The sequence below is a fragment of the Oryzias latipes genome, chromosome 7, assembly GCF_053564925.1.
Source record: "Oryzias latipes strain Hd-rR chromosome 7, Olatipes_Hd-rR_3.1".
In the NCBI taxonomy this organism is placed as follows: domain Eukaryota; kingdom Metazoa; phylum Chordata; class Actinopteri; order Beloniformes; family Adrianichthyidae; genus Oryzias; species Oryzias latipes.
Window position 1 is genome coordinate 27,017,293 of NC_136243.1, and position 22,026 is coordinate 27,039,318.

Sequence of the window (22,026 nt, forward strand, 5' to 3'; positions counted from 1 at the left end):
AGCTCATTAGCACCATGTAAGGCCTGAAGGGTCATTGCAGCACTAGGCAGATGGTGATCCAGACCACCATGGAGACAGTAGAACAGAAGGAAATACCCAAAAGAACTCATCAGTGAAAAACTGCTGAAGATTCACCTGCTCCTGATAGTTGTGGAGGCACAAAAGGCATGTGCTTCAGTTATTTTTTGAATCAAATCGATTCTGGAATTACTGGTGATACCCAGCCCTATTATATACAATATTGCATTTATATTATTCAATCCCATTTAATATTTCAATACAAATGCTTAACTGTATTGACTGCTGTGCTCTGCATCATGATTGGATGTTGACCTTGTCAATCAACCTTTACCGTGGCGTTTTTCCTGTACAGAATGCGTTCAGCTTTTGTCGTGAACAGATCTTTGTTTGCATTCTAAAAACTAAAATTATAAAATTAATTTAAAAACTTATTTTTAAGCAAACTTTTAGAGTTTAAGCAAAAGGGAAAAATGTAGGCAAAAAATTTTTTTGACGACATATCGCGATATTCATTTGACAATATTTGTATCGATAAAAATATAAAATGCATCGATATAAAATGCTGTTAGGGTGATATTTATTTAATAATTTATGGGCGTCCTGAAGCCTCTGACTCTTGTTTATCACTTAAACCTCCGACCGCTAGTTGGCAGCAGAGCACACAGAGCCTCTTTGAGCAATTCTACACCGCACAAAGCAACTATAAGGTCTCAACGAGAAACAGCTTGTTTTGTTGTTCTGAGACATAAACTACTTAGTTTTTACTTAGGATGGGTACTGAACCCAAACTCTATTCCATGTTGCTGCCAATATCATAAAAACGTGCATTGCACGTTTTTATGATATTGGCAGCAACATGGAATAGATATTGGCATAGTGGGCTCTGATAAGAATGTGTGAAGCAGTGCTGCGGGTCATGCACAGAGCGTCAGTCAAAATGCTGTCAGCAAAGCGGGCCACAGCTCTGCGGAACTTCACAGCACTAGATTCTTGTTCAGCGACCTGATGGATCCGAGTGATGTGTACAGTGTTTACTTCCGTGTGAGAGAAAACGGAGCTGCTGAGCTGCAGTGCAGACTGTCATGTAAATAAAGCATCTTAGCCACATTAAAGCGCTCTCCTTCACCCCGTCACGTTACCTCATCACGTGTATCAGGATACGTATCGTATCGCCAGACTCTTGCCGATACACACCCCTTGTGAAAATGTTTGTCTGTCTAAGAAAAAAGTTTATAGTGTGTAGAGAGCATTTTTATAAGGCAATCCCTGCAATAACTGAGGGAATACTGTGTTGTGCTTTTTTTTACCCTGCTTTAAGACCCGAAGAGCTTTACAGACAAAGTCCCATTTAACCACGCACACACACTTCAATGCACCTCAACCATGTGCATTGAAGTAACCACTTGTGATGGAAAGTCGAAGTAAATGCGCATATATGTGCATTTCAGGCTTCGGTGTTCAAAACTCTCACATTCACTTGTACCTACGCCAGTTTCTACACCCATTTTTGGGCTCTATGTGCAAAACATGCAGCCACTGAACGCGTTTTGAAAGTTAAACTAGTTGAACTTTGACCAATCAGAGACTCAGCTTTAGTAATGACGTACGGGTATCTTCCTGTTTATTTTACAGAAGTGCCGACTGCTTGAAAATTGATCATGAAATTAATAGTTGCTGTTTGTGTCTGGTAGAAATTATATGACACCAAGGCTTTCATATATCAGAATAGAGCTGCGAAAGAAAAAGCCTGGAGCAAGATTCGCGACATTTGCACCACTATGATATTTCACACCAAGCATTTTCCAAATGCAGGTTCATGCGCTAGTATCGGGTTGCAAAAGTACAGTGTGAACAACCATATGCAAAATGTGTGTTCAAGAACTCGCGCTTTCTTGAATGCGCATCACATGCCCGGCGTGTATGTGGCATAACACGGACACAAAAGTATAGCCACCAGGAGGAACATGGGGTTCCGTGTATTGCACAAGAAAGCTTCAACACATGGGTGGGCAAGGCAGGAACCGAACCTGTCATTTTCCGATCTTAGGTCAACTACTCTTCCTCTGCACCAGAGCCGCCCCTATTTATTAGCAGGAGACAATGTTAACCAACTGGCAGATGCCTCATTTTTTTATTTTAGATAAGTAAGTAATTGTTTACCTTGTTCAGCAGTTTTCCCTTGTCTGAACTCAAGTATATCAATCGTATTTACAGTGCTGCCGCTGCACGTTTAGTCACGCATGACCTCCAACCACAAGAAAAAGCTACCGGTATATATGTTTGCAACCCAGATGAAAATGTAGGGTGCAGGTATTTATATTAAAAAAAAAGGCACTTTTTTTTTTATTGTGTTAGCTTTTTCTTAAAGTGTGTGAGCTGCATAAAAGATTCCATGTTTAGTGTTATTGTAATATCTGTCATGCCAGTACTCCAACCTGTCATGTTAGCATTAGATTTGATGCATTTTGAAATAAATCTGCTGAGCGTGCCTCCAGGAAAATGACAGAATCGTAATCCATTTCCCCCGGCTCACGTAAAACACCCATAATTCATTTTAATTCTAATGTCTTTACTATAGTAAGGAAAAAAAAATCATCTTAAAGTTAGGGTAAAACCTGATTAGTAGGAAAAGCATCTGATAGAAATCTCATAACCAAAAAATGTATTACCAGAAAATTATGAGATTAAGGTAGGAGTGCTTACCCAAATTCAATTTTGCAACTGCTAATCACAGGCAGCAGTTGCATCTATGAGGAAGCTCTAAGTATTTTTACCTTTGGGTTGAACCACTGCATCTAAGATGGTTATGCTTAAAAACCATGCTGTACTTTAGGACTAATCTGAAATAATTTCGGAGGCTATTAAGACAAGCGGCTCTCACGCTGCGTCACCAAAACAGAATAGATGACATATGAATGAATTAGACAGCACTTTAGAATATTAAAAGTGTCTTGTAATTTACAAACTTAATTATACAATGCTTTTTAGGGGGGTAAAAAAGTGTTTTCATTTACAGCCTCTCAGTTTTTGTTGCACCATAGGGAGGCTTTTAGTGTATTGCCAATAGCTCACTTTAATACGGGTCAATGTGGCACACTTAAAGTGCCTGTTTACTATATCACAACACTCTGGCTTTTATGTGCTCCACAAATTTTAGCAATAACTTAATTGCTTTAGAACAACCTTTAGAAGAAAAGGGACCAAATTTCGAGCATTTATGATGGATGGAGCTCCCTTTATCCCTGCTGCATCGTACAGAGTTGCTTTGGGTCTCTGCAGTGGAGGAAGCTTGACACAGGATGCCACATGAAGACTGCAGGTCTTGTCCCTCTGACAATTCAGATCCATAACTTTTTTTAATGTTCTTTTACCAAGGATTCGTCTAATTCAGCTTAGAGCATATATATAACTGTGGTTTCATATGTTTCAATTCTGCAGCTTTCTAAATCACAACAGGTCATTGTTTTATCATTCTGGAAATCCAAGTGGTTCAAGGAAAAAAAAAATTTGAAATCCATTCAAATATTTTACACTATAAAGACCCTTAATCCCTTACACACTGATGTGGAGTGTAAAATGTAAAATTAGATTCAGTAGTGAGAATCATATGGGTTAATGTATGAATTTGACAACAGAAGGTGCAGAGAAAGGCGACTTTGAACTTGTGAAATTTTGAAAATAGAAAATGATGGGGCACCCCTGAGGGTTTTTTTTTTTTTAATTAAATCTTACAGGTAAAGTATTTTTTACTCAGTCTAAAAAACTAAACAGCTTTTGCTGTGGAATATTTCAATCTTAAAGTAAAAGTGTTCTCTCACACTCACTGTTTTTAAGAACTTGTGTTTAACCCAAAAACCACAGGATGGATATAAAATATCTTTATTAACCATTTGTTTGGGTTTCAGAACCGAAACTTTATAAAAAAAATAAAAAAAGACAAGCTTGTTGTTGTTAGCAAATTGTTTGGTTGCAAAAACTAATAAACTGTCCTTAAACATTAATAAAATGTCTTTCTAGAAGTTCTCCTTTATTATATATATAGCTGACAGTCAAAATGTACTTGTTGAAAGTCACATCTTTGTTTTTCCAGCTCTCTTTGTGCATCTGTAGCACGCCATCTCGACCCATCCCTCATGGCGTTCAACTTTGCATACGCAACAAGCTAGTGTAACAACTTTAGCCTATATAACTCATTGATTGGCACTCATCGAGAAATCTTTTGTTCCACTTGGCTTGTTAATGTTCACTGTGTTGCATCTTTTTGTGCAAAACAATGTTTGAACACTTCCATTTCCAAAAGTATCCAGTTTAAATTAGCAATGATTTTCTCTCATAACATTACAAAGGTTCCCTGTGATACAAACAATTCAAAACAAGTTACCACTTACCGATCAGGCGAGATGAACCTGCCCTTCCCAGCTAGTTTTCTGTTGATGGGAGCTTGTGGATCTGGCAGAGTGGGCACAGAACAGGCTAATTACTCACTGAAAACTGGCAGAGAGCTGAGTGCATAAACCACACCTGGAACACTATGACAGACTAACACACAACTAGATAATAAAAGGACGCAAAGGCTGAAAGTTTAACCATTTCAAAGGTTCAATGTGCCGTTTATGTGTGTAAATGTCGTCTGCAGAGTTACGGTGTTGGATAACGGAAGCCTGCGTTTATCAAATGTCACTAAAGCGGATGCTGGAGTCTACACATGTGTGGCCAGAAACCAGTTCGGAGTAGCAAGCAGTGCTGGCAGTCTTTCAGTAAAAGGTGAGTAAAGTGATTATTAAATTATCAGTAAATAATGTTTCTTTATGTCTACATATTTTCAAAAAAAAAAAAAGAAGTATCACCTTTTCACTATTATACAATAAAGAATAACTAAACAAATTTTTTTTTTTTTTTTTTTTTTTTAAAGGGCAGGAAATGTTAAATAATTGTTTAGGGCTTCTGAACCAAAATTAAGATGGGAAAAAAAAGGGCTAACAAAATGTTAAATTACTACTACTTGCAGTCTAATTTTGTATCAACATATTTCAAATAGGTAGTGGTATATTATGAAATAGTCCTGTACAATAAACCAAAAAGCCCACAACAACCATAGGAACATCAGCCTTTCATTTGACCTCCACACGCTGTGTAGACAGAATTCCAGTCCACGAGGTTTTAACAAGAATATGAATTCTTATTAAAAAGAAAGTTTACCTGTACAACTTTTTTGAATCAGTTTGAAGACCCACTCCAATGAAAATTGAGTTTTTGACATCTTCTTGTAGCTTTTCTCTACTGATTGATGACATAATGGAGATTATGCTTAAAATTACTTTTCTGAGTAATTCTTTATTCAGATTGTGGTGAATCAGGAGCAGATGGAAAAAATGCTGTTTGAAAAAGTTTATCGTTATGTACAAACAACACTTGACAGGGCACAAGCTCCCTGCTCTGCTCCATTTTTGTTGCACCTGTAATGTTAGGTCTGGGTTGTGAGGGGCTCTAAGCTAGCAGGAGTGTAAACAAATAGACCCGGAAAATAAGCCCAAGCTTACTTCCGCGCCAACAGTCAGAGGCGCATGTCGACGCCAGAAACTATGACCTTGAAGACGACACAGGTTTGAGCTAAAAACAGCCTAATCATGATTACAAAACCACTGGAAATGCTTTTGCAATTGATCAAAAGATGGTTGGAGTGGGGACTTGAGTCAGATTTTGAAATTGAAAACAATAAAAATGAAAAAAAAAACTTTATAAACTACACTTTGCACAGTTGCTTTATTATCCTCGTCATTTTTAGTTTCATATCAGACAATTAGGTTTTTAAAGGTAACAGAGCTTCACTTAGTGATTTCAAGGAAAAACTGCTGCCTTTTTAAACCCAATTACTGTCTTCATTAGTGCATGCAAAAAGGCAGACAGTAGCCGCAAATGCAGTTGTATCTAAGAGCAGAATAAAGTTTGAAATTTATCCTCACTGTGTAAAATACAAATGACAAACAGCATCAGCATTTCAATGAAAGGACTTGGGGACCAACTGCATCCTGATTTGCAGTGGAGTTTTGTTTTTTGTTTCATAATTCTTGCAAAATAACAATTTTTCTATTTATAATTACCAACCACACTGGCATCCATATTTAAAGACACTTAAATGTCAGTAGAGAGGTAATTCATTTTACATAGAGCCAGCTTCTGAGGGTTTGACTTAGAGCAAAATAAGTTTCAGCTGAATATGTGAAAACTTTAAACATTAAATTACGTTACTTAAGGGACTAATGATGTGTTAAAATAGAATTATCATTTTTTTCCCTGTGTAATGGAACCACAGGAGAACAATTCTACTAAAAGAAAAAAGGGATTGAGTAATAATTGGAGACGTGTTTGTTTTTTTCCTTGTGTCAGAGTAAAGCAAGCAAATGTCAATTCAAAGGATTTTCCCCACAAAAAAAAAAAATAAATAGCATATACAGATTAGGGCACCATTACCTGTAGCATAATAGGAAGGAGATGTGTCTTAGTTTTGAAACTCAAACATGGAAGTCATGTAGGACCCAATTGCAGGAGTCATTGTTTGACAGGACACGTTAAATTTTATTTAATAAATAAATAAATAAACTTAACTTTAAAGAAACTTAGACGGAACCATGCCAACCAGCAGCCTGGACCAGGAACAAAAAGAAGCTATAAACAAAAGAATCTGGCACTGATTACCTGAAAAACCATGATTTAAATATACCGAAGCCTAATTAACTGAAACAGAAACTGCTGTAATTGAAACCTGGTGTGATTGTGATCTGGGAAAACACAAGGCATGACATTTTTACACAAGAAGCAAGAAAACAAAACAACAAAATTGAAAGTGCTGATTTTTACAGTTTTTACTATTTCTGCAAAATGGATATGTTTGCCTTGCATTTCTAATTCTGACTCTTTTTATGGAGTAGAGCTACTGATGGGTAGATGAGGCCTCGTGAAGCGTTTCAGCACATTGCCCAAACTGTGTTGATACTGTGTGGATACTGTGTCACTTAATACTGACTCCTGCTGGACCAAAAACGTCATTGCAGGCAACCCAGTTAAGAAATTCAGCTGATATATATATTAAATTAATTAAATTAATTTATTAAACCGCATAATCTGGCAACACTGCTGGTAGATGCTCTTCCTTGTTTGACTACTCCGTGACACAGTGACACAGTGGCTGTATTGGTCATGTGACTTTTCCTGAAGCGATACGCGCACCGACACGGGGTTCACTCTATGAGCTCGACACGTGAGCCAACGCGTTGGTGTTGCCGCACCCATCACTAAGTAGAACCAAACTAATAGAAAAGGTACACCTCAAGGTATTACCTAATCAAAAAAATGCTAAAATACTACTGTAATGTGTTCAAGCAGAAACCCTTGCTGTCAATAATGTCTGCATTTTTATAAACTTTTTGTTTTTTTACCTCTTTCTTGTCCTGTTTTCATGCAAAATACATATTATTTTGTTTATCTGCTCTAAGCAATGCATCTTTTTCCTACAAGAGCAAATAAATATTTCTTTCAATTTTTTTTTTAAATAAAGCTTTCTGGTTCTGTTTAAAGTTATTTTCTTTTCACACACCGGGCTTTCCAGACTGCACAACAATCTACAGGTGCAAGTTGTTTAGGCAAAAATTAAGCTTCATCATTTTAAAATTGAAGTCTTTCGAATTTTCAAAAAACAATTTCTGATTTTTCTTACAACCAGTGTGTGCACATATGTGTGCCACACACACACACACAAATAGACATTTAGTTAAAAGCAAAGGAAAAAAAAACTATGAACTGGAAAGTATGTAACCCTTGTGTTATCCCAGGCACTTAACATTGGGAGTTGGGTCATCTAGACCCCACAATGATTTGTGATCTTCACTGGTGTCCATGGATTACAGGAAATCTTTCCACCTTTATCCACCTTTGTCATGGTAGGGAGAACACGTCAATGTAAGGGTGGGGTCATCTAAGATAGCACAAGGGTTAAGCAGAATCACATCTTTTGTATTCAGTTGGTTTTCACTCCTATGTGCTTCTTTCCTTTTTTCCGGTGGCTGTTTTTTTTCCTCAATAATTTTGATGCCTCCATTTAATATCTGATGTTTTTTCTTTTATGTCTTTGAGCTAAAATACAAAAGGATTCACTCCTTTCAACATCTCTTTGGAAAGTTTTTCACAATCTTGTTAGTGTCGTCTCTTACATCATTTTAGGCACTTCTGTCACAATGAAACCGCTTCAATAGCTTCCTCTCTGACACGTTTATTTTCAGCCCAGCTTAACTTCAGCTGTAGAGCACTTTGAAGAACAAGTAGGAAAAAGTACTTCACATAGAAGCAATGTTCAGAAATGGATACAAATATAGAGGAACTCATAGTTTGAAGAGCACTGTGACTTCTTGTCATTTGTTAGCAGCTCTGGAAAGAAACAAATATGACTAAAGTGTCCTGCAGTGGTTGTATGAGAGAATTGGAACAGGCTTTCACACTTTTATCTGAAGATTTCCTGCTAATTAAAAAAAAAAAAACTGAATTCACTTTATACAGTTGTGTCAACAACATAAAAAACATGAAACAAATAAAAATATGACAATAAAGTCATAAAACTACAAGTAAAGTAGAGTAAAGAATTTAAGAATAAATTCAAAGTGAAAAAAAGTCACAATTTAATAAGGAAAAAGCCATGCTAGTTCAGTTTAATGTCAGAAATTTGCAATATATAACTTGTTTCTCTTAAAATATCAACCTTTTCTCATAATTTTACTTTATTCTTGTGAATTTTTTATTTTAATCTGTCATTTTTTTTATGGTGACCCTAATACTCTGTCGTACTACACAGCATACTGTCACAAGAACAGGCAGATGGCTGGTTCCAATTGCAGCAGGTTTATTAACTCAGCTAAAAGTTCTCAAAGCTAAAATCAGGGTCAGGCATGCAAGAATCATTAACAGGCATATGAGCATCAGAGAAGAGACAGTGTCATCAGAGTCCAGGTGAGAGTCAGTGCAGGCAAACAGAGTCAGAAGATCAGATCCAACACTTTGTAAGGAAGGCAGAGTGGCACAAACAATACTTCACACCAAGTGTGGCTCAGTGCAGTGCTTAAGTAGACTGTGAGGGATTGAGTGAATGAGAGTCAGGTGTGTGTCATCCAGGAAGTGCATGCTGGGATTGCTGGGAGATGAAGTGCATTCAGTACTTTGGAGACGTTTCCTGCTGGTGACCAGAGGGGGAGACAGAGTTCTGACCTCTGACTCATTCAAAACATATAGATAAGATAATCTGGTAGATGAATAAACATTTTTTAACTTGATAATCTCTCGTTGTCCCTGATTCATGTTGCACAAAGCCATAAGAAACTGACCCATAATTTTAATCATGTTAAACACGCATTCATATGTGTGTTGTGGGTCTATTTTTGACTGTATGACTGTCACAAGGTTTTAACAGTTTACAATCTCTCGTTTTTAGAAAATCCCTAGATATACTAGTCAGGGTTTATTCTTCTTGACGTTATTCATTTGACATGCTTTTAGTATCTGAATGATGGTTGTCTTTCATCTGACCACTCCCAAGAGTCCCCGAAAATGCCAAGCCTATACTTTGTGTCCTTTTGATGTCAGCTTCTTTGTCATCTGCTTCTCTGCTGTCCAGAAGGGCTTCCTGACCAAACAGTCCATCTTGAGGAAGGTGGGAATGGGGAGCTCTGGCTGCATATGTGAAGAAAGCAAACGATGTGCAGTAGTCCCACTTGAAATATTTTAATTGTTTTTAATGTCATGAGCATTTATGAGCAATGTTTACATTTTTGTTATTCATAGTAGTAGTGGGAATTAAGAATCATATAAAACAATCAAATGTTAGTATTTTTGATAGATTAGGTTAAAGTTTAACAGAATGAATTGTGTTGTGACATTAAATACAAATAGTAATTCCTAAAATGAGTGTGTTAAAAAGCCTGTGTCCGTTCAGTGGGGTAAAATGATCCTTTAAAGAAGTGGACCAAACACTTGAGGTCCTCCTGATATGTAAAACATTCTCTGATGCAAATGTATGCTTACTATTCATGTCACTGTCTACTGTTCCTACTGTCTGAAGGGCCGTAGGAACTTCAAAACAAAGTGTCTTAACTCTAAAATAGACTAAGCATCGGAATCCTATCTATAAATTCAATATAAACAGAAAAGGGGGATTTGAATATCAATGGGTGCTCTGATGTTTTGCCAAACAAAAGAACGTTTGTGTTTTTAACCCTTGTGCTATCTTAGATGACCCCCACCCTTACATTGACGTGTTCTTCCTACCATGACAAAGGTGGATAAAGGTGGAAAGATTTCATGTAATCCATGGACACCAGTGAGGTTCACAAATCATTGAAGAAAAAAGGTTCAGCGCACTGTCTAGTGGGTCTAGATGACCCAACTCCCAACGTTAAAGGGCCTAGGATAGCACATGGGGGTTACGTGGTGTGTAAGTTTGTTTTCCTGTTAATATGGGGGTGGTGCAGCGTGGTGCAGCGGTAGGGCGGTCGACCCATAATCGTAAGATTGCAGGTTCGATTCCCGCCCCATGTGTCGAAGTGTCCTTGGGCAAGACACTGAACCTCACCTTGCCTCTGGTGGGAGGTCGGCGCCAGTGTTTGGCAGCGGATCCGCCGCCAGTGTGTGAATGTGTGTGTGCATGGGTGAATGGGACTGTGACTGTAAAGCGCTTTGGGCCTTCGTAAGAAGGTAGAAAGTGCTATATAAGTATACGCCATTTACCATTTACCATATGATAAAGAGTATCATGTTACTCTGTTAATGCTATTTATTAATATACTAATCTTAATCATCTACACTGGGATCAATAAATTTAATGCACTTCTGGATAGATGTCATGTCTGTGAAATATAGTAGTTTACCTTTAACATGCTAGGAGTTTAGATCTTCATTTTCTCCTTCTCCCTTCAATGAGTGGAGATTCATTTGACAAATAAACGTAGCTAAACTAAACTAGATAAAATATGTGTTCGTCTGTTTTTTATTTTTAATTGCTTGAAATATAATTTCAGATTAATTGACTGTTTTTTTTGTTTTTTTTAAGATCCTTGTATTTTGATCCGTTTACTGGATGGTCTTTTTTTCCCCATAATTGTTTACTTTCTGTAGTTTATGTTTTCAAAATCCATTCATTGATGAATATCACTAAGCCCTTTGTCTGGCGGCAGCCGTTTCTCTGCTTGAAAGCATGTATTTAGATCCTGCATTTCCCATATATTTGAATCTACCCTATCATTTTCCTTACTCCTTTGCCATTATGCTTGAAAGCTTTTTTCTCAATCACTAATCAGAGCATGTCTTTTATATTTGTCTAGACGCAAACAGCATATTAAAAAACAACTGTTGCAGAAAATGTAGTTGACGAACATTTCAAACTTTCGTTAAGCAAAACTTAAGAACCTACTTGAAAAAAAGCATATGTAATAACCATTTGTGGGCGAAGATGAACACAATGTTTCATTAAAAGGCCAGTTCAGGCTTTCTGCATGTGAAATAGTGTTCTTATTAAGTCTTTTTTGCACAGTGCCTTAAAATTCAATGAATTGTTAAGTTTCTGCTATGCAGTAAAGTTTGTTTTGAAAAACAGAGTCAAGGACATCGCCCTGTTAAAACCTCTTAAGGTGCGTTTGTTACTTCAAATTTCACAAATAAGTTAAATAAAAAAACTAATGTTGGTCCATTTCTCTACCTAAAGTAATTGAAGGGCCTATTTCATGCTTTTCTTTACCCTTTTAGAGTAAACCATGTCCATATATATGATAGTATATCACTTTTGGCCCACTAAAGAACAATTTTGTGATGAAATATTAGTCATTTTTGAAAGCCTGTTTCCCACCCGATCTCTGAGGCTCCGCCTTTCACTCCTTGTGGGTGCCGTCCATTTCATGACGTCAACCTAGAGCCACATGTCTGCTTTTCACCAATGAAAACAAACAACATCCGAACTTTTGCGTAGATGGATGTTCCGCCTTACAAAAGCGTGTAGTTGATCACCGCTAGCGCCACATAGAAAGTGTGTGTTTGTGTGTTAGCCTGGGGTCGGTGCTGGCAGTGTAGACTCTCCCTGGAAGGGGCTGTTCCTCACATTTCTACGTCATATTGTAAGAACCCGCCTGTTTTCCATGGATTAGGAGGGGCTGTTGCTCAGAGCGCAGGTTTTTAGAAGAATACTCTAGAATGTGTAGACGGATCAAAACCTCTTTGGTGTTGTTTTTTTGTGAAGAATGGAAATTAACAATGAAGGATACTATATATATTTTTATGTATATATAAACAAAATATTTGTATCTTTTTCTTTCTCACTGTACTCAATAAGTAAATATTTTTTTTCTAGTTTTCTTATATTCTGATGATCTACATTTTAATTTGTCCTAAATTCAGTTTTTCATGTCATTCACAACACAGTTGAAAATACATTTTAACTAAAGTATTATTGCACTAGTATCGGTTTTTGTTTTGTTTATGCCATCTGTACATTCTGAAACAGAAACACTTACATTTACACTCTGTTAGCTCAATGTCACATTAAGTTGTTGGCAGATGCTTCACAGCAACCCAGATGCCATATTTTGAATCTCAGGTGTGTGGTTGTATTTGTTTCCAAGCCAAATAATGTGACTACTCAAATAAAGTGACACAAAAATTTAGCTATTGTTCTGATGAAATCTGTACTATCCACTGCCCCTTAGTAGTGTGATAAATGAGTTTTTTATAGGTATTGATTACACACAGCAGATCTTTCCAAATAAAAATCATCCAGAAGAGACAGAAATTATTCAGCAGGGCAAATTGTAAATTCCCATCTTGTTATTATAGGAAAGAGTGTCGCCAACTTTGAAATTCATTGCTAAAAGTTTTCCCTATCTCATTTTGAAAATTGAGCCAGGCCTTTCCTAGGCATTCGCAATAAAATGTCACTGCTAGTTGGTTTTTAAGAAGCAGAAGATAAACAAGCTAGCTTGTTTTGACAGAGCTGAATATAGACCTTTACTCTCCCTGACATGCTGCATTGGCTTGGCTGTCCACACAAGGCTTATGAGGTGCATGCATAATTCACACTGGAATGGTGTATAGCGTTTCCCAGTCTGAGATCACTTCTTTGCACAAAGTTGGCACTAAATAAAACATCCAACTGAGATTAGCAATGATTATATTGATGGTGGTTTTTTTGTCTTGTGTAAACAAAAATAAATTATAGTGTCAGAACTGAATTACCATTGTGCTGCTCTTTGGTTGTTTTCTGACTTTTAACATCTTCCTGCTGTGAAAATGAAGGAAATACACTTATAATGATCTCCCTGCTGGATCTAAAGTGCTTTGTTTGGTGAATGTGTTGAGTTGGAGGACAGAATTTGTTTCAAGTACTTCAAGAATTATTAGGTAAAGGAAAAAAAATTCAAAAAAATAGCAGTCTTAAGCTACTTTAAACAACAATGGTGTTCCCACTGCACAACAAGGAGAGGATTCCTCTTTTTCTTTTTCTACTGTTTACTAGTGCATGTCCGCCACCTACAGCTAAAAGAGACTTGGTGCAAAATATCGAAGCGAATCTTACTCCTGCTTTTTCTTTCAAAGTTCTATTACGTTATGGAACTGACTTAGTGTTGTATAGTTCCGGCGGGGCACAAACCGCCGGAACTATTAGTTAATTACTATTAGTAATTCCTCCGTGATCAATTTTCAAACTTAGCACTTCCGTGAATTAAGGGGACTCCATCCAAGCACCACTACCAAATTAGAGTCTCTGATTGGTCAAAGTTGACCCAGTTTAGCTTGCAAGGCATGTTCAAAGGCAATAGCGTTCGGTGCGTAGAGCCTGAAAAGGGTTGTAGAATGCAAGAGTTTGAATGTGGAAAACGTCCATTAAAACAAATTTACAAAGACTTTTCTTGGAATTTGAAGAACCAGACATATAAGCGAAGCTTTTGCAGTCTCCATTTTTCGCAGAATTATTCCAGCGAAATTTTGCATGCTTCTCTTTTTTTTAGCGCATTGTGTTCTGCGTCCTGATTGGCTGTTGTCTTTGTCAATCAGTCTCCTCCATACCGTGTCCCCTGTACAGAATGAGTTCAGTTCGCCACATTTATATAAAATTTTGATTGTGATCAGATGTTGATTTCATGCTGTAATACTGGATTCATATTTCTCTGAACGTTTGAACTTTGAGAGTTTCACAAAAGGAAAAAGTGTTCATAAGTTAATTTCTGTCTGAGTAAAGTGTATTAAAATGTGTTCTGAGCGGTTTTACAGCATTAAAACATCTTTAATCCTACTTTATGGATTTTACCTATCGTGGATTACTTTTCGAACGGAACTCCCTATAAGTGAGGAAGCTTCTGGATTTTTCAGTTAATTTATTTGTTTTACTTTCTTTTTTCTGGTACTTTGTGTTGTCAGGTATGAAAATCTATGTATAAATAAAGATTGATTTAATTTGATTTTGATTCTTAACACAACCTGTCCCTTCTGAATTACACTTTGGTTCTTCTGCAGATGCGACTGTTATCACCAGTCCAGCAGGTCACCTGGATGTGACTCTGGGTGAGAGTATTGTGCTGCCCTGCCAGGTTTCACACGACCCAACTTTGGACCTGAAGTTCACCTGGTTCTTCAACGAGCAGCTCATTCATTTCGGAGGTCGCGGAGCCTATTTTGAAAAAGCTGGTGGGGTGAGTTTATCACAATAGTCAAGTATCCTTACAGTCTCAGTCAGTAAACCTTATAATAGACTAAATTTGATCCTGCAGAGCACTTAGATGTTCAGTATATATTAGGGGTGTAACGATACGCTAAAATCTTAACTCGGTTCAGAATCTCTTAGGGCTCCGTTCAATACATTTCAGTTCGGTACTGCTGTTTAACAAATCTGCCTGATATGAACTGCTATTTTATGAATTTGTTATTATTTTATTGTGTATGTTTTGCTGCCGGACACCTGAATTTCTCCCTTGGGAGATTAATAAAGTTCTATCTATCTATCTATCTATCTATCTATCTATCTATCTATCTATCTATCTATCTATCTATCTATCTATCTATCTATCTATCTATCTATCTATCTATCTATCTATCTATCTATCTATCTATCTATCTATCTATCTATCTATCTATCTCTCTCTCTCTCTCTCTCTCTCTCTATCTCTCTCTCTCTCTCTCTCTCTCTCTCTCTCTCTCTCTCTCTATCTATCTATCTATCTATTTTCAATACAAAAAACTAAGGCAGAAAAAAATGACTTGGTTTTACATAACATTAAATAAAATTGACCTATATAGGTGATCTGCTTAATAAAATAAGAAAAACTATTAGCTGCCAGGAACCAAACACACAGGAGAGCGTGAGGAGATGGGGGGCGGCTCCTTATCTCTGGCCTCGCGTCTGCATTAGCCATATGTTGACATGCTTACTGTCTGTCACCTAAAAGCATCTCGGAGGAAACTCACGGATAACATTAGTTACGCCTTGGCGCAAAGTTAATACGGTGGCGACCTGGGGGTGAGCCCCGCCTATAGCCACTAAGACTTAAGGGAAATGTGAAATGTTGTGTGTTGAATTCTTCACCATCACTGAGAGAGCTATGAAGAGAAGTGATGTTCATGTTGTTACTCTGTTCATGTGTGTTCATAATTAGATAGATTAAATGCCAGAAAAAAGATTGAACAATCTTCTTCTCTGTCTACCTCTCCCTCTCTGAGACTGTTGTAGGGTGTGTGGAGGATGGGGTAAGGACAGGCAACGCAGTTAGTTAAGTGACAGCTCGGCTCTTGGCTCTTGTTTCCCTGCCACGAGTGACAAAGCAGCAGTTGGGTCGTTACAATGCATATGCGGGGGGAAAAAAGATAAAACTTACCGAAACGTTACAGCAGTGAACTGAATAGAAACTGCCGTACCGAAACGGTTCGCTTCAACCTAGTATATATGTAAGGGATAGTGGCCAACGAAGTGTATATTGTCAGAAATCTGTGATAATACACACTTGAAGGCCATTATCCCGCTTATACCTTTTTTCACTTACAAAAGAAATAATTATTCAATCAGTTTTTAGTACTTTATTCTTGTTATTTTTTTGGTTTAGATCACTTTTTTCACAAAAAGCAGACTATTTGATACATAGTGCAGCACCAACCTTGACTGCAGCGGTAAAGGAAAGCGACATACTGTATATGCAGATCATCACGACGGGTTAAATAAAGCATCAGATCGGAGAGAAAGTTCACCTCTTACCGCTTGTTTTTGTCCAGATGATGAAACTAACTGTGTTTGTAAAACAACAATGTACTTGTCCACAAGTTCTTCACTTTCTTTTACTAAGAAAAAGGTTAGAATATGGCATTTTTTTCTTGTCTTCACCGTCTTTGCAGTTCTAAAATGTCAATTTCCTTTGCTCGCCATCTTCTATGGAATTTACCAAATTGAAACATCTGTGACGGGTTCCTCAGTTATATTATTTTAATGATGGCTTTGAGTTTCAAAGTGAATCATTCGAAGCATCTGAATTTTTTCCCTGCATTAAATGCCCCTGATTATACATCAAAGTAGACAGAATCCCAGCTTGCTCCATAGTTTTTTTGCTTTCACAGATAAGGCATCAACTCAACATTATGTCTAGCTTTAAACTTCAAAGCCGATAATGTGTTCGGCATTGAATGGGTTCCTGTAGACTAAATGAAGTTGGAGAGAATAAAAGGGTTGGTGCTAAAAGAAGCTTTTTTGATTTCCTCACAAAAATTGTTCCTGATGAATGACTATAAAAAGTATTTATTGTGTACCTGGATGTATGGTTTTCTCCTTGCTGAAATAAAAGGTAATCCCTCTGACATTGCCCTTGTTTTTTGGTGGAGTTTTTGATTTAACTTTCATAAACTTCAGCCAATTGACTTTTTCCGACTTTCTTCTAATGCCTTCATTCTGACCAACAGAGGTCAGATGGTGGCATTATGATCCGGAACATTCAGCTGAAGCATGCTGGGAAATACACCTGTGCTGTTCAGACCAAAGTGGACAGCATCTCCATCGCCACTGATGTGGTTGTTAGAGGTAAGTCTGATGTATCGAAAAAATGTAAAACATGTACTTAGAAACACAGTCAGTGTGTATAAGAGACAGATGCATTGGGGGGGGGGGCTTTAAATGAATGGATCAGACATTTGTTTTTTTTATCAGTTTTGTTGGCATAATGCTTCAAAAAGCAAAAAGGTTTTATTAATGAATTAATAATATTTGTCAATAATTATCCCATGATTGACTCAAAAATTGGGAGGTAGTTGGGAGGCCAAAGCTTTTTTCTCAGTGCGAAGATATTAAACTATAAATAAAAAGTAGAGTTTAATGCATAAACGGAGGAAAAACTGGTTTAGAATGTTTTTATTCTGAGGTAAATAAAATCATTTTGTTTGAACTGAATTTTAAGTAAATCACATTACAACTACATAAAAAGTACTTTCTTAGTTTAAGGAGAAGGTCCGACTTTGTTGCTTAAATTTCCTGTAAATTGAAGATTGTGTTATCTTAACCTTTTTCAGTAATGCACAGAAAGTTTTTTTTAATTATTTTTAGTTCTGCTATTAAAGTCCAGCTACGATCGTCTTTTGATTTTTTAAAATACATTCCCAGTGTTTTTTTTAGTATGTTTATACACTTTTAAACCAAAATCCCCCCAAAAATCTCTGTTGTTTTCTATGATATAGTTTCCGCAGAAAAGGTTCTCTAAATAAATTAGATGCTTGATTATTTTTGATACTGGGCTTTAATGAAGTTGCTGAGGTGGGGCTGGTTGTAGCTTTGTGTTATACACATCAGCCATGATCACTAGGCTCTGATCCTTCTTTGTTAATGAATCATGTCTGTATATCCTGTCAGGTCCTCCTGGGCCACCTCTGGACTGCCAAGTGATTGAGATGACAGAGACAACAGCCACTCTGTCTTGGAGACCCGGGACAGACAACCACAGTCCAATTCTCAGCTACACCATCCAGGCCAGAACCCCCTTTTCTCTTGGATGGCAAGCAGTCACCACCGGTACGCTTTGTTGTGTGAATGACAATTAAGCTTACAAGATAAAAAAGGGATTCAGGCGGTGTGACAAATACCCTTTTCAAACTGTAAATAACACCTCGCCAGCATAACTTGCTGTCACCTGCAAATTTTGCATGGTTTTGATAAAAGCGTTCTGTGTTTGTGTCGCTTTCAGTTCCTGAACTGCCAAAGGGGAAGAAACTGTCTGCCTCAGTCTTTGAGTTGAGTCCATGGGTGGAGTACGAGTTTAGAGTTTTGGCAACTAACAGCATCGGAACAGGAGAACCAAGCAAACCATCCAAAAAGGCTCGCACCAAAGAAACATGTATGTGCCTGAATCTGCCCATGTTTTATGCATGTTCTTCCAATGTGACGCCACCCAACAACAAGATGGGTCAAAAATATGCATAGATGGTTCTATACCTATAATAAAAAAAATGTACGCAGTAGATTTATAACAGTACTAAACAGTAACTAATCAAAAGAAGTAGTGATGGAGAAAATATATACATATTATTTTAAAATATTAAAAAAAATAATGCTATAAAAAGACAAACCTTAATCCATCCATCCATCTATACAGTACATTAATGGATTTTACACAAAAAATGTGTTTTTATTGAAAAAGTATACCATTTAGTGTGTAAACTGAAATTACTAATGACATTACTAAAACTCATTGCACACATGATAGAAAGTGTGTGAAGACATACACACGTGTCTACTTTGTGTTTACTTTGTCAAATGGAAGAATCTGATTTGTCTGATTTTTCATGGATAAATTAACATCATTTCTCATCACAGCTGGTATGCTACAGCAATGCAGCATGATAACGTTAAAATATATCAACATTTCTTTTAAAAATAACTTCAAAAACTTAATCACAAGAGGAATAATCTTAAGTAGAATGTATAAGAAATACCAAAAAAAGGTCAAATAAATAAGACAAACAACAATATGTGTATCAAATAAGTGTTTATGGATGTACATGCTCACCTTTATTCTAAATATTTTTTTAAATATTCAGTCTTTTTTGCATAAATATTATTTCATGATTCTCTACTAATTTGATTTGACTCACATGAAAAAAAAGATTGTTTCTAAATGCACAAAAACAGTTGCTCATAACTGTATTTAACACTTTACTGCATAAATACTAAGATCTTCATATTTCCAATAGCAGCCAAAGAAATCTAAATAAATTCCAGCTTTTGATGTGTTAGCTCCCAGGGTGACTCCAGCGAGGGTGAATGGTGGTGGTGGTGGACGTTCGGAACTGGTAATCACCTGGGAGGTATGTTATTCTCTGCTATTATCTCTGCCTGTGCTTTTCTTTTTTTTGGTGTTTATTTTGGCTGCTTTTGCCTTGTATGAGGGAGTTTTATTCAGGCTGGTGTGGGTGTTAGAACCACCATTGCACAGCTGGGGCCTTTATGTGTGGACTTTGCAAGTTCTATGCATGTGCAAGTATTTCCCAATACTTGGTACTCCACCCCCCAAAATAAATTGACACAAGATAATTAAAGATTTGTATTTGGGGCCATGCATAAGCATGTATTGTTGCTTTTCTATTCATATTTCTGTAATGTAATAGTGAACTGTGAATGAATAAACTGCCTTTTGCCTGAAGACCTTTATGGAAAAGCCTGCACAAAATATGAATAGGAATCAATGGATTTACATTTAAAAGGAAGTGTCTTACAATGACTTAAGAAGATATTTATCATAATGGTTTATTTTGTTTATAAAGTTCCTATACTTGAGATAATACTCGCACGCATAGTTTGCATTCATGCCCCCAGTACTATATCATAAAGTGCCCCTATCAAAACAGAGCTGTACGGGATTCATATTTAAGCCTCGCCCTCGCGAGTCACCCTTCTCCTATCTCATATCTCCATAGCCCGTCCCAGAGGAACTGCAGAGCGGGCCCGGCTTTGGATATGTTGTGGCTTTCCGCCCACTGGGGGCGCCGGGCTGGATGCAGGCGGCAGTCACATCCCCGGACGCTTCAAAATATGTTTTCAAGAATGAGAGCATCCCTCCCTTCTCTCCATACCAAGTGAAAGTGGGGGTTTACAACAACAAAGGAGAGGGGCCTTTCAGTCCTGTGACCATCCTCTACTCTGCAGAGGAAGGTTTGTAAAGAGATGCAAACCTTTGAGTAAAGAGAAACTATGACACAATTGTCATTTTCAATTGTCGTCACCAAAGTGTCTAAATCTGGAGGGAAGTGGGAGCAAAAAGGGGGAAAAAGTAGCCAAGCACAGCTCAGTAAGTGGTTGTGTTTTTTGGTTTATTGGTTACAGATCTTTACTTTTTATAGGGTTTTCTTCTGACTTTGTGTAAGGCATGCTGAGGAACAAGCTTCTTTATCAATATTTATTTCCCTGCAAAATCAAAGCGTTTCTTTGGGGACTTGGATTTTTATCTAATTAAATAAACAGATCCATAGCATTAGTATGTATTTATGTCTTGGAACTTGTTTAGAATTTGCAATGGAAATTGCAATGGAAATTGGGGCGGCCGTGGTGCAGTGGTAGGGCGGTCAACCCATGATCGTAAGATTGCAGGTTCGATTCCTGCCTTGCACGCCCATGTGTCAAAGTGTCCCTGGGCAAGACACTGAACCCCACCCTGCCTTTGGTGGGAGGCGGGCGCCAGTGTTCAGCAGCAGAGCCGCCATCAGTGTGTGAATGTGTGTGCATGGGTGAATGGGACTGTGACTGTAAAGCGCTTTGGGCTTTCGAAAGAAGGTAGAAAGCGCTATATAAGTATACGCCATTTACAATTTAACCATTTATTGACATGAGTAAGAATGAACCTAGACATAGTTTTACAGAATAGTCTTGAAGAATTTGTCTTAAAACACATTTCGTAAGGTTACTGTGGAAAATCCCCATAAAACAGTCAACCTCCTCACACAAACAATAATTTACCCGAAAACCAGCATATCTGCTTGTACTGAGATTTGGAAATGAAACATTGTATGATTTTCAAAATCAGGGGTTATACAGTTTCAATGTTAGGTCAATGGACAGATGCCATCAGAGTTCCTGCTGCATGATTTGAACGTTGGGCATGGCAGTCTGGCACATTCTGACATGCGGTGAATATTTGATTGTGCTGCATACTGTAAGTTCGAATAACTGAACTTTGGCAAAGAGTTTGGATCATGTCAACCAATCAGGACCTCAGCTTTGGCCCGTGACGTGTTGATGACGCAATCAGCAGATGGGGTCCAAAACCAACATGGAGTAGAATTTGATCATTCTCCTCCCAAACTTTTGGATTTATTTATTTGTTTATGTATTTTGCATCGAGACAATAACAATTATGTCCTCTTATTTTTATTCTTATTTTTTCCCTCCTCTGACTAATGCAAAACAGTAAGTCATTAAACTGGGTCACTGAGATATGGAAGTACTGCTAAAAGTGGCCTTCATTTAGTCATAGCTTCTGCAGCAGATGCTGAACCTCCTCTTACTGGGAGAATTTCTGAATGATCTCATGAACGCAGAAATGATTATCATTTTTTCGTAGCTTTTTCAAATAAATAAACATGATCTCTCAACATCATCCACGTTTTTTTTTTGCACTGTAAATGAAATATACAGATACATTTATACAGACACAATGGTTCCATGTAGCAATGAGGCTGAAAACCTTGGAGAGTAGCTCCTCCTACATGTTGCAAGAGCTTCATTAACCCACCGCACAGATTGCGATCGGTGTGAACGCAGCATAACAATCCACTGCATGTGTTTCAGAGCCCACCAGAGCTCCAACAAGACTCCGAGCCAGGAGTATTTCCGCTGCTGAGATAGACGTCAGTTGGAAACCTCTACCGTGGAGCAACAATCGCAGACGCATCCTCGGCTATGAGGTTAAACTAACTCTCTACATTCAATTCCTTGTCTACCTTTATTTGTTTAAAACAACTCTA

At 37.5% G+C, this 22,026-nt stretch overlaps 1 protein-coding gene and 1 long non-coding RNA gene across 4 annotated transcripts in view; one reads left to right on the forward strand and one right to left on the reverse strand.

Moving 5' to 3' along the window:
• Positions 1-6,635, reverse strand: part of LOC110015343 (uncharacterized) — a 46,581-nt gene extending 39,946 nt beyond the window's left edge. For both annotated transcript variants that reach the window (XR_013657531.1, XR_002290528.3), the window contains exons 1-2: positions 6,493-6,635; positions 4,410-4,470 (exon numbers count right to left, since the gene is read on the reverse strand). This is a non-coding gene — a long non-coding RNA (uncharacterized LOC110015343). The remainder of the gene's footprint in view (positions 1-4,409; positions 4,471-6,492) is intronic.
• cntn3a.1 (contactin 3a, tandem duplicate 1) overlaps positions 1-22,026 on the forward strand; it is an 87,547-nt gene that overhangs the window by 55,471 nt on the left and 10,050 nt on the right. For both annotated transcript variants that reach the window (XM_011476939.4, XM_011476941.4), the window contains exons 12-19: positions 4,658-4,785; positions 14,560-14,735; positions 16,984-17,101; positions 17,924-18,082; positions 18,255-18,404; positions 19,304-19,374; positions 19,984-20,218; positions 21,851-21,966. In XM_011476939.4, the coding sequence (XP_011475241.1) occupies positions 4,658-4,785; positions 14,560-14,735; positions 16,984-17,101; positions 17,924-18,082; positions 18,255-18,404; positions 19,304-19,374; positions 19,984-20,218; positions 21,851-21,966 (1,153 nt within the window). The remainder of the gene's footprint in view (positions 1-4,657; positions 4,786-14,559; positions 14,736-16,983; positions 17,102-17,923; positions 18,083-18,254; positions 18,405-19,303; positions 19,375-19,983; positions 20,219-21,850; positions 21,967-22,026) is intronic.